At 40.9% G+C, this 12,775-nt stretch overlaps 2 protein-coding genes across 13 annotated transcripts in view; one reads left to right on the plus strand and one right to left on the minus strand.

The window, feature by feature from the left end:
- The first annotated feature begins 5,766 nt into the window (after positions 1 to 5,766).
- LOC115131522 (lanosterol 14-alpha demethylase-like) lies at positions 5,767 to 11,729 on the plus strand. The gene is made up of 10 exons (XM_029663307.2): positions 5,767 to 6,272; positions 6,454 to 6,552; positions 6,776 to 6,952; positions 7,138 to 7,264; positions 8,245 to 8,419; positions 8,712 to 8,831; positions 8,999 to 9,194; positions 9,538 to 9,633; positions 9,915 to 10,083; positions 10,366 to 11,729. The coding sequence occupies exons 1-10, from the start codon at positions 6,105 to 6,107 to the stop codon at positions 10,542 to 10,544; spliced, it is 1,506 nt and encodes a 501-aa protein (XP_029519167.2). The 5' UTR covers positions 5,767 to 6,104; the 3' UTR covers positions 10,545 to 11,729.
- Positions 11,730 to 11,935: 206 nt separating this feature from the next.
- LOC115131523 (A-kinase anchor protein 9-like) overlaps positions 11,936 to 12,775 on the minus strand; it is a 117,808-nt gene continuing 116,968 nt past the window's right edge. For all 12 annotated transcript variants that reach the window (XM_065020458.1, XM_065020451.1, XM_065020457.1 and 9 more), the window contains one exon: positions 11,936 to 12,703. In XM_065020458.1, coding sequence (XP_064876530.1) covers positions 12,660 to 12,703 — 44 coding nt within the window. In that variant the 3' untranslated portion in view covers positions 11,936 to 12,659. The remainder of the gene's footprint in view (positions 12,704 to 12,775) is intronic.

Below are 12,775 nucleotides of genomic sequence, written 5' to 3' on the forward strand. Positions count from 1 at the left end.
TTCAGTTCTGCAATGCAAAGTAAAACGACATTAGGACAAATTAATTCCCTAAAACCTGAAATCAGTGAAAGATAATGAAAATGGAATGTCAGAAATCAGACGGACTGACATCGGTAACATCAGTAACTGACACATGAGGGAGCTCTGCTAAAATAAATGACTGAACTTGTCCACAGTACGGTAATTTCAAACGGCTTGAACAAGATAACGTTGCTAATTTTGTATTAAAACGTTTAAAACCATGTGAAATTAATTGAAGTGAGTAATAAGACATTCTGCAAGATTCAGCCAATTTCTAAGCACGAGGGGAGAGGAAACGTCATTGTTTACATTATGTAACCAATGGTAGCCATGATAGTACCCTGCTGACATCTTCTGTATCACTGAAAGTCAGCGAAATTGATTTAACTTATATAGAAGTTAATTTATTTGGCGATGTTGTGGACAAACCAAAGGTAACATTAAAATGATATGCTTGGCAACGATACGCTTTAAGTTAGTGACATGCGAAATTAGCCCTGCCATCTTGTTTGGAAGCTTGCCAGCCGAGAGCCAGCTTCAGTGTTACATTATAACAATATCTTCACTCAGCAAGTGTTGTAACAATTTGTGGAATGAGACAGGCACAAGTACCATTACTGTAACATTCACCAACAACAGTATATATAATTGTAACAGTATGGAAATGACAGATGCACTTTGGGCTCTATAGAGCCCCACTGTGGAGGTGTCATAATACCCATACAACCTAGGGGTCAAACAGGGAAATGGTTCCAGTCATTTTTCCACCATTCTTTTTTCCCATAGAGAATTTTAGGAACACTTCAAATAAGGGCTGTGTTTTGTGTAGGCTGACACTGGCATGATGTTTTGATAACCATGTATATCTCTCTCGGACAAGGTGACTTTTATCAATATATTCGGTTCTATTTACTCTCAGATTTCGAAAACACTAATTAGCATCAAAGTAGACATAATGCAAGACTACAAATCCCTGCAAGCTCCTGCACGTCGTGTCTCTAGCTGACACCTTTGCTAACAGGTATTGTGTCAATTTAAATAACATTTCATTTTTGGGTTGTAAATACAGGTGAATATATTGTCCTAGAAAGATTTACACGGTTATAAATGTCACGTCACAGCCCTTATTTTAGGTGTTTCTAAAATCCCCTATGGGAAAAATAAATGGTGGAAAAACTATTGGAACCATTTCCTTGTTTGACCGCTAGGTTTTATGGGTATTATGACTCATACTGTGGTACTCTATTCCATAGCCATGGGAAGTAAGGGTGCTGTAGCACCCCCTGAAAAAACAATCTGTAGCGTGGGCAAAGAAATTGCACATCCCTAACCCAAACATCTTCCCGCTGCTATGCTCCATTCAATCTGTGCTACAAATGTAAAGGTAATTTCTGATTGAGCCGACATATGCTGTGTTTACCGTGAATGCAGTCTCTGGTAACATTGCCTTTACATTTCAATCACGCTGTAACGCTGAATTTACAGATTGAATACAGTCCAAAATCTAACCGCTATCTTGTTTCGCAGGGTTAATACAAGTCAGAGATAATGTTGGAAGACATGACTGACCAAAACTCTCCTTTGGAATTAATTCAGGAAAAACCTGTGACATTCCTCACTTTATCAAACAATGAGCTAAAACACTTCCAGAAGAAATAGGAGACTTGAACAATGTGGAATTATTATCTCTTTAAGGAAACAAATAGACTTCAATACCTTCAGCTGTCCACTCCCTGCACATCCTCAAAGCCCTTGACATCAGTAATAATACAATTGTAAGGCTTCCGGATGAAATCTGTCAGTTGGAGAATATCACACATCTCAATTCAAGCAACAACAAACTCAAACTCCAATTTGACACACTGAACTCTATCAGAGAAGTAGTTGGTAAACCAGGCGAGGCAATTATATGAGAAACCAAGGCTGTCGAGTCTGCCAATAAGAATGTGGTGATTGACAGAGTCGAAAGCCTTGGCCAGGTTGATGAATACGGCTGCACAGTAATGTCTCTTATCGATGGCGGTTATGATGACGTTTATGACCTTGAGCGTGGCTGAGGTGCACCCATGACCAGCTCTGAAACCAGATTGCATATCGGAGAAGGTACGGTGGGATTCGAAATGGTCGGTAATCTGTTTGTTAACTTGGCTTTCGAAGACCTTAGATAGATATAGGTCTGTAGCAGTTTGGGTCTAGAGTGTCACCCCCTTTGAAGAGGGGGATGACCTCGGCAGCTTTCCAATCTTTGGGAATCTCAGACTATACGAAAGAGAGGTTGAACAGGCTAGTAATAGGAGTTGCAACAATTTCGGCAGATCATTTTAGAAAGAGAGGGTCCAGATTGTCTAGCCCAGCTGACTTTGCAGCTCTTTCAGAACATCAGCTATCTGGATTTGGGTAAAGGAGAAATGGTGGGGACATTGGTGGGTTGCTGTGGAGGGTGCCGGGCAGTTGACCGGTGTAGGGGTGGCCAGGTGGAAAGCATGGCCAGCCGTAGAGAAATGCTTATTGAAATTCTCAATTGTAGTGGATTTATTGGTGGTGACAGTGTTTCCTAGCCTCAGAGCAGTTGGCAGCTGGGAGGAGGTGCTCTTATTCTCCATGGACTTTACAGTGTCCCAGAACCTTTTTGAGTTAATACTACAGGATGCACATTTCTGTTTGAAAAAGCTTGCCTTAGCTTTCCTAACTGCCTATGTATATTTGTTCCTAACTTCCCTGAAAAGTTGCATATCACGGGGGCTATTCGATGTTAATGCAGAACGCCACAGGATGTTTTTGTGCTGGTCAAGGGCAGACAGGTCTGGAGTGAACCAAGGACTATATCTATTCCTAGTTCTATTTTTTTTTTTGAATGGGGCATGCTTATTTAAGATGAGGAAGGCACTTTTAAAGAATAGCCAGGCATCATCTACTGACGGGATGAGGTCAATGTCATTCCAGGATACCCCGGCCAGGTCAATTAGAAAGGCCTGCTCGCAGAAGTGTTTTAAGGAGCGTTTGACAGTGATGAGTGGAGGCCGTTTGACCGCTGACCCATTACGGATGCAGGCAATGAGGCAGTGATCGCTGAGATCTTGATTGAAAACAGCAGAGGTGTATTTGGAGGGTGAGTTAGTTAGGATGACATCTATGAGGGTGCCCGTGTTTTCGGATTTGGAGTTGTACCTGGTAGGTTCATTAATAATTTGTGTGAGATTGAGGGCATCAAGCTTGGATTGTAGGATGGCCGGGGTGTTAAGCATGTCCCAGTTTAGGTCACCTAGTAGCACGAGCTCAGAAGATAGATGGGGGGCAATCAATTCACATATGGTGTCGAGGGCACAGCTGGGGGCAGAGGGAGGTCTATAGCAAGCGGCAACAGTGAGAGACTTGTTTCTGGAAAGGGGAATTTTTAGTAGAAGCTCGAATTGTTTGGGGACAGACTTGGATAGTAATACAGAACTCTGCAGGCTTTTTTTGCAGTAGATTGCAACACCGACCCCTTTGGCAGTTCTATCTTGACGGAAATGCTATAGTTAGCGATGGAGATTAAGGTTTTTGGTGGTTTTCCTAAGCCAGGATTCAGACACGATTAAGACATCCGGGTTGGCAGAGTGTGCTAAAGCAGTGAGTAAAACAAACTTAGGGAGTAGGCTTCTAATGTTAACATGCATGAAACCAAGACTTTTACGGTTACAGAAGTCAACAAATGAGAGCACCTGGGGAGTGGAGCTAGGCACTGCAGGACCTGGATTAACCTCTACATCACCAGAAGAACAGAGGAGAAGTAGGATAAGGGTACGGCTAAATGCTATATGAACTGGCCGTCTAGCACGTTCGGAACAGAGAGTAAAGGGAGCAGGTTTCTGGGCACGATAGCATAGTGTACAGACAAAGGTAAGGTAGGATGTGAGTCCATTGGAGGTAAATCTAGGCATTGAGTAATGATGAGAGAGATATAGTCTCTAGAGACGTTTAAACTAGGTGATGTCATCGTATATGTAGGAAGTGGAACAACATGGTTGGTTAAGGCATATTGAGCAGGGCTAGAGGCTCTACAGTGAAATAAGACTGTAATCACTAACCTGGACAGTAATGGGCGAGGCATATTGATATTAGAAAGAGGCATGCATAGCCAAGTGAACATATGGGTCCAGTGAGTGGTTGGGCTGACTGGGAACATGGCGATTCAGACAGTTAGCAGGCCGATGCTAACACGCTAACAGTTAGTAGGCCGGGGCTAAACAAGCTAGCAGTTAGCAGACCGGGTTAGCAAGCAAGCAGTTAGCAGGGGCTAGCAGTTAGCAGACCGGGGCAGGCAAGCAAGCAGTTAGTAGGGGCTAGCAGTTAGTAGACCGGGGCTAGCACGTTAGCCTTTGGGGGACGTCGCGGTGGGGGTAAATCTGTTTTTGCCGATACACCAGTGATCTGAGATCACTTGAAAAGTTGAAAATCTGCCACAGAAGAGGCATCAAGGTAAGCTATAGTGAGCATAAATTAAGATAACTTTTTTGCACCAACCATTAGAGCTAAAATACAATTCATTAACATTTTGGACAGATATCAGAGCTAAGGTTTTCCTCAAAAGTTTCTCATATGTGTGTCTTCTTGACAGCTAACCACACTGCCAAAGACCTTGTCGAAACTAAGATGTTTGAGAGAACTGGACTTCAGACAATGTAGGGTAGCAGATTCCTGAGAGCATCGGATTCCTGAGAACAGTGGGGATAATACACAAGCATTCCACAGTACATTTCATATTCAAATTGTATTGTTGTGTACTGTATGCTTAGCAAGTGAGGTAATGTTGCAACTTTGTTATTTTGTTATAGAGCACATCTTACAAAAGGCTTTCCGGTCTCTGGCCAATAACTTGCAGGGCGATGACTTAAGATACACACTGAGGAGTTTAAGTCCAAAGAGAATAAACGGTATGACTTGAATCATCCTATAAACCTCTAATTTGGCATAGAATTTCAGTGATAATGTTCCTCAATTTCATTTCAGTGTCCAATTACAATCAAGGAATTGATAGGAAATAGAATCACTCAATTTGATTTGACACTCAATTTGATTACTTTGTGTGTAGGGCATCCCAGAAGGAAAAAAACATGCAGGCCCTGACTCTGTGGATAGACTTATTCCATAGTGACCAGGAGGCATCTGTCATAGCTGAACAACTTGTGAGGACTCTGATCTTGGCAGGCGTATACACACTCTCCTCTCAGGTTCAGGCCATCAAGATATATGCCAAAGCCAGAAGACAATGAATACACTATGCCAAATGTGCTATATGAATAGAGGCGTAGTTCATGGCATTGTGAAGTTGGAAAGTGAGAGGAGTCATTTGTTTTTCATAAATGTACATTTACCAAGTGAATCCATACCAAAGTATTGATTATTGTTTGACCATGAGAATAAATGCAATTGGATATGCATCAACATTGTGTGAAAGTGGTTATTGATGGATTACAAAATCAATTATAATCATTCAAAATCATAATAGCAACCTACACAAACATAGCCTAAATCTAGGCATATTGCTTTGTAACGTTCAGTGGTATAACAAATTCGATTGAATTTGACACCCTTTAGTGACTACAGTAGCTACATCTATACCTATTCTACGGTGTATGTAGTTCAACCAATGTGATTCTCCTATTGGGGCAGTGACATCATATAGCCAGACATCAGTCCAGGTAGTGATAGCCAACCAGAGTGCAGGAAGGGAGCTGCGGAGCGTGTAGTTATTTGACCGACACGCAGCACCTAGCAAATGAAATTTGTTAGGCGGGGGCACGACTAATTTCAGATCTACAGGTGGAGATGCCAAGGAAACAATACAATCTGTCACGTAATTTCATTTAGTGCTATAATGACAATGGATGAAACTATGCCTTTGGACTAAAGAGGGATTTTACTGAGCACTGGGGAACACTATTTTCTGCTAATACTAATAGCCTGGGGCCTTCTGGAAAACCGAATTAGATGTGGTAGAAACGACACCACAACCGGGTAACAGATTTGTTGCAAATTCAAGGAGCCTGGCGCAGTAGCCTACAATATTTTACAACATTTTTAAATAAACATAAGACGTAACAATGGCTATGCATTTATATCAAGTTAGTAGTATGCTAATAGAAAATACAGTCGGGAAAATGAGTGACAACTTGACATCAGTGGTCCTTGCAGTGTCTGTGATCACCCTAACGTTGGGATATATTTCTAAACTGGTGCTCAAACAGTCACAATCTTCAGAAGAACACAAGGTATGTACATGAAGAATAAATCAATTGAGTTACAGTATATATTACATTATTATTAGGTCTGCTACAGTGAATGTTACAGCATCACGGCGCATTCATAGCCCAATGCATATTGTCCAAAATCAAAATCATTTGACCTGTGTATTTTATTTTTGTAACTAAATTAATGTTTTTATTTTCTCAGAAATACCCACCATACATACCTTCTAGCATTCCATTTCTGGGTCATGCCATAGCATTTGGGAAAAGTCCCATTGAATTTCTGGAGAACGCATATGAAAAGGTAAGAATACAGTACTGCTGTAAAGTATACTTAATATATTTTAGTGCTCAAAGTGCTACCTATTTTGTTTATAAAACATGCAGTAATAAATTGCATTCACTTTAAAATAACTTATTTCATATAATACAGCTTTTGAATCTCTACCTTACTGGTGTATAGTGCCATGTGAAAGTGCCCTTTATTGTAGGTGCTAAAACAAGGTTGATTTTCTTTCTATTCACAGTATGGGCCCGTTGTCAGCTTTACCATGGTGGGCAAAACCTTTACCTACCTTCTGGGTAGTGAGGCAGCCACACTGATGTTCAACAGCAAGAACGAAGATCTCAATGCAGAGGATGTCTATTCTCGATTGACCACGCCAGTTTTTGGAAAAGGGGTTGCCTACGATGTACCTAACCATGTAAGCGAATAAATACTTACAGAGATACTCCCTGTTGCACTCACAAATGTAGAGAGAATGTTACCACACACAACAAAGTGTTGACATAAGTTTGTTTGTCTTGTGTTTCATCTCATAAACCTATCATAAACTAAGTATTGATTTATCTAATTAAGTCCAATTATGCCGCTCATTTTCTTTTGTAGATCTTCCTGGAACAGAAGAAGATGTTTAAGACAGGACTGAACATCGCCCATTTCAAACAGCACGTTGAAATTATAGAGGAGGAAACGAAGGAGTACTTTTCACGATGGGGAGACAGTGGGGAACAAAGTAAGATGACCGAGCCATTACAATTGGTCGGAGTTTCTACAGTATTCCATGTGGAAAGTAATCCAAATGCCCAGTTCCAAATCGACCCCTAGCCCCTACTGTAGCTACTTCATGTAGACCTGAAAGGATTGAAAAGCCGTAAGCAGAATGACACATTTCCCACGTGGCCTATAAGATGGCAAAGTTGAATTATTAATGCAGTATGCTTATCCTTTCAGACCTATAAGAAGAGCTGACTGGATAGGGACTTCGGTGAAGCACAGTGGACTTTAGGTGTCAGCAGTGTAAACTGTTCAGAAAATGAGCCATTCAACACAATTTCCCATCAACATGTTCTCTAGTAATACCTCATGTTTTCAAAATCAAATCAGTTTATTGATCGCAGACACAGATTTGCAGATGTTATCGCAGGGGCAGCGAAAGCTTGTGTTTCTAGCTCCAACAGTGCAGTAATACCTAAACAATACACCATAATCAATGTGTTGTAACTACTGTAATATAGTTTGAACCTTACTATCCATTTTAATCTGTAAAAGGTAGGGTAGCGATATGATATTACCAAAAGTAGCATTTAACAGAGCTACCCCTGACACAAATAAAGAGAGTAAGAAGCAAATCAAGTCAACATTTGTTGTCATTTATTGTAGCTATTACATTGCTCAAGAGAGCAGTGATCTCCCATGCACATACTCAGATACTTAACGGGTTACTAATGACCGCAGCCTTTTGCTTCACACTCTTGATAGAATCTGTTTGCAATGTGTCGCCGTTTATGAGTACGTCATAACGCTTGTTTACACGCCATAACATTTGAGCCATAGCGCAGTCAAAGTTATCCAGTCAGCAATTCTGACCTCTGTTCTCTCTCCCTCTCTGTCTCACTCATTCACTATTTCCATCCATCTCCATCTTCTTATCTCTTCCGCTCTCTCTCTTTCACACCTTCCTTAACCCCCCCATCTCTTCTACTCCTCCCTCAGACCTGTTTGAGGCCCTGTCGGAGCTGATAATCCTGACGGCCAGTGCCTGTCTGCATGGGAAGGAGATCCGCAGCATGTTGGACGAGAAGGTGGCCCAGCTCTACGCAGACCTGGACGGGGGCTTCAGCCATGCTGCTTGGCTACTGCCCGGCTGGCTGCCCCTGCCCAGTTTCAGGTAAGAGATAGACTTCATTCATACTGTCCTTTCCTCAACCAAGGGTCATTTCAAACTGTTCCACCTTCAGGTTAGGTTTTTTGATTGACAGACCAAGTTAGACTGAGTTACCAGAACAGTTGCTGGAAATTATGATTCATTAAACTTTATTCATTGTTCTATCCTCAGGTTAACGTTTTTGGTGATCGACTGAGTTGGACTTAATTATTATTGTATTCATTCTGTAATAGCAATATGAGAATATCTTATTTCTATAAGGCAGGAAAAAACAGGTTTTGTCATTTTTGTACAGACGACGGGACAGAGCACACAGGGAGATCAAGAACATCTTCTACAAGGTCACCCAGAAACGCAGAAGCTCTGGAGAGAAAGTGGACGATATGCTGCAGACCCTCATAGATGCCACCTACAAGTAAAACATAAGTGGAACAGATGCCAGTATTACTACATGTGGTACAAGTATATGCCTCCATGCCTCCCAACATAAATGAAGTGAATGGATATTTGGTTTAAAGGTGTTCTACAACTGTTGTACCATTTCAGACTGATTCAATCTTAACCATTTTTGCCCTTTTTAAGAGATGGGCGGCCCCTAAATGATGATGAGATAGCGGGCATGCTGATTGGTCTACTCCTGGCCGGACAGCACACATCTTCCACTACTAGTTCCTGGTTGGGCTTCTTCCTTGGCAAAGATAAGGCCCTACAGGACCGCTGCTATGCTGAACAGAAAACTGCATGTGGAGAAGACTTGCCCCCACTCAACTTTGACCAGGTCAGAATCCAGAACTGGCATATTAGACTACACTACAGCTTTGTTGTTGAAAATATGAATTATGTTCTTATACTGCCTTACAAGTGTGGACTATATTCAATCCATTATATTAAATTTAGGTACATACATCTTTCTGAATTATTTTGTTGAAACTTATTTAGATCCGTTTATTGACCATATTCTATTTAAACTGGGTAATTTTATATTGATGTAAGCAACTTCAGTGTAGAACCTTTTTTCTAGACTGCTAAACCCACAAGTTCAGCTTTTCATTTGGACAGTTTTTATCATTTAAATATTTGACATGGTCTTTTACTTACCTGTTCTCTTGTTCATACATCAGCTGAAGGACCTGACTTTGTTGGATTGCTGTTTGAAAGAGACCCTCCGACTCCGTCCACCCATCATGACCATGATGAGAATGGCACGCTCTCCTCAGGTAAGCTCAATATCATTATTTGTTGGGAAGTTAACGAATACCCATTAAGTCATTCCTTCTGTCAAGAGATTTTACAAATCCATTAGAATAGCAGTTAATTGAAAAAACGTTTCAGACACTGAATTTAACAGAGAGAAATGGGAATAATGTAAATTGTCCATATATTTATTTATTTACATTAAAATGGAATGTTTCCCCAACCCAGCTAAATGCATGTGTGTACAATAGGTGAGTGAGTGACTATTGACCAACCCTGACCCTTTGCTTCAATCCACTCCCAGACTGTAGCAGGCTACACCATCCCAGCTGGTCACCAGGTGTGTGTGTCCCCGACAGTCAACCACCGTCTGCAGGACACCTGGACAGAGAGGATGGAGTTTAGGCCTGACCGCTACCTTAACGACAACCCTGCTGCAGCGGAGAAATTTGCCTATGTGCCCTTTGGTGCAGGTAAGAATATTTAGTCGTTTTTTCATCCCTATTAGCATCTTATACGTTAGGTGATCTGCCGTCTTTAAGAGGAAACAGAAGTGTCAAAGCATGTATACAATGGTAGGGGAAACATCTTTCATGCAGTATGCATTTTGATTCGTAAAATTCTGTCAGTAGGTGGGGGTCTTGCTCAATAAATGAACTTTACTCCCATTCCAAGCTGTCTCATGCCACAAAGTTTCAGATCAGACTCATTTCCATGACAAAAAAACAAAAACACCGATGTTCACTGTCTTCTAGGCCGTCACCGCTGCATCGGGGAGAACTTTGCCTACGTTCAGATCAAGACCATCTGGTCTACCATGCTGCGCCTTTACGAGTTCAACCTGGTCGATGGTTACTTCCCCACAATCAACTACACAACCATGATCCACACCCCACACAACCCCGTCATCAGATACAAGAGGAGACAACACTAAGAGACACTGAGCGCAAAAACACAGCAGCGAAAAGAGCAAGGCTTTGTCCAAAATGGTTTCCTAGTCTATATGGTACTACTTTCAGCCATAGCCTCATAGGGCTGGCTCTCATAAGGGTCTGGACAAAAGTAGTGCACTATATAGGAAATAGGGAGCCATTTCAGATTTGCCCCAACAACCTTACCTTTAACGGTTTTATTTAGAGAACATTCTTGTACTTGAATTTAGGAACTGTTCAAATTAACGCAGAGTTCTGTCTGAAAATCTTATTCACTTTACTTTTTGTTGCCCCCACCTTATGTTTGCTGTGTTTTTAATTTGCTAGAATGTATGGTAAGCCACAGGAGGCTGGTGAGGGGAGGACGGCTCATAGTAATGGCTGGAATGGATTAGTGTCAAACACATGGAAACCACTTGTTTGATGGGATACCATTCCACTTGTTCAGTTCCAGCCATTACTATGAGCCCGTCCTCTGGTTTAAAGGGACACCAGCCACCATTGATGTAAGCCTAAACTGAATCAGTTAGTTTATTCATCAAAAGCTCATCTTTTGTAGCCTGATCCCAGATATAGTCCAACTACCATAGGATTTGGCTATACAACACAAACCGATCTGGAACCAGGCCTCAGCTTTTGGCCGTTCTATTTCAAAATGTCATGGTAATGCATATAGCTTTCAAGCTTCCACTGTCTGAAATGTGGTATGGAGTCCACTGTGTAGGAGTGAACATACTACTGTAAGAATGAATATTACTGGAGTAAAAAAGCACTTAAGCACTGCCTTTTCTAGAGCTGTGAGAAATATTAAAACCACTGATCCTTATCCATTGCTTCATAGAGATCAGTGATCAAACCGACCATCACTGACTTTGTATGTACAGTCCATTCATAATTGTACAAAGATAGAGGACCTAGGCTGGGTCAAACAAAGACCAAGGACTTTAAACGGGGAGGGACAACCTGCACTTGCTTAACAAAAGACACATTTTCTGTTGTGTGCCCTAATAAACACGACTTGGCATATCGAGTGGGAATGTTGGGAGGTCATAGTGTAGTTTGACCAATGTAGTACCTTGATGATGGAAAATTATTACTCCATTTTATTTATTTAGATTGATTTTACTGCTTGAAGCCTAATTTTGTGAACATTTGCACCTTTTAAATAAAAATTATATCTGAGATGATGCCATGTGAATTCCAGGAGTCGAAATCATGTCCAATTTGTCTTCACACCATAATTGCATTGACCGTACATTTCCCCCATACCAGATTCACATTTTAGCTGAAGTTTTATTTTGTTTTACAACAGTTAGAACTAATTACATGTGTACTTGTAAAAATCTGATTGTGTGTCAGTGATGCTGAATTGAAAAAACAGTGTGACCACATATTTCAAGTGTTAAAATGCATCTTTAATTACATTTCTAACAAAATACCCAGAAAATTCAAAGTTCCTACCTTTACAAAAATATGTCTTCTACAAATTGTAGTCAGTCCAAGAAACCATTCTAATAAAACACAGTGTAGTGTATATAGATCCTGTAGCAGCCTCCTCAATAGTAAAGTCAAACATTCTCCACGTCAGGAGTTCTCCTAATTCCCGTCTTGGAGAGCTACTGGGCGTGCCAGCCCGGCACTAACAACAATTTCCAATAAATCAACCAATCATGGTCTTTCATTTAAGAAACCACAAGTTACTTTAATCAGGTGTGTTAGAGCTGGGCTGGAGCAAAGACCTGCACACCCACCCGGTACGTCTCCAGGACTGGAGTTTTCCGGCAAAGCCTGCACTACATATTCTTCCACCCACACAGTATAAATTAAGTTAATCAATGTTTTTTGTTTAAATTAGCATTCCACAAATATACATTTAACGTGATTGTGTTTATCCACAACAAAGAGGCAGACCAAAGTTTACAAACATAGAAGCTGTTTCAAGTGCTGGCGACAAAAAGCCTGATTATAAGATGTCCACACACAAAAAATTGTTCTTGGTCCCCACGTAATATATATAGATATATACTGTACACAGCAGAATGATACAAAATACCAAAGCTCAGCACAAGAAAAGGCAACAGTTTCTTCAAGACAGTTTCAATGTAAATTATAGACTTCTATCTTCTTATTCCAAAGTGCAATTGAGCATATGAAGAAGAACCTAGGAAGGGAAAAATGAAGTTGTTTAGATCCCAAGACTTAACTCTTGACAAGAACATTGGAAGCATCATTT

Source organism: Oncorhynchus nerka, linkage group LG7, assembly GCF_034236695.1.
Source record: "Oncorhynchus nerka isolate Pitt River linkage group LG7, Oner_Uvic_2.0, whole genome shotgun sequence".
NCBI lineage: Eukaryota > Metazoa > Chordata > Actinopteri > Salmoniformes > Salmonidae > Oncorhynchus > Oncorhynchus nerka.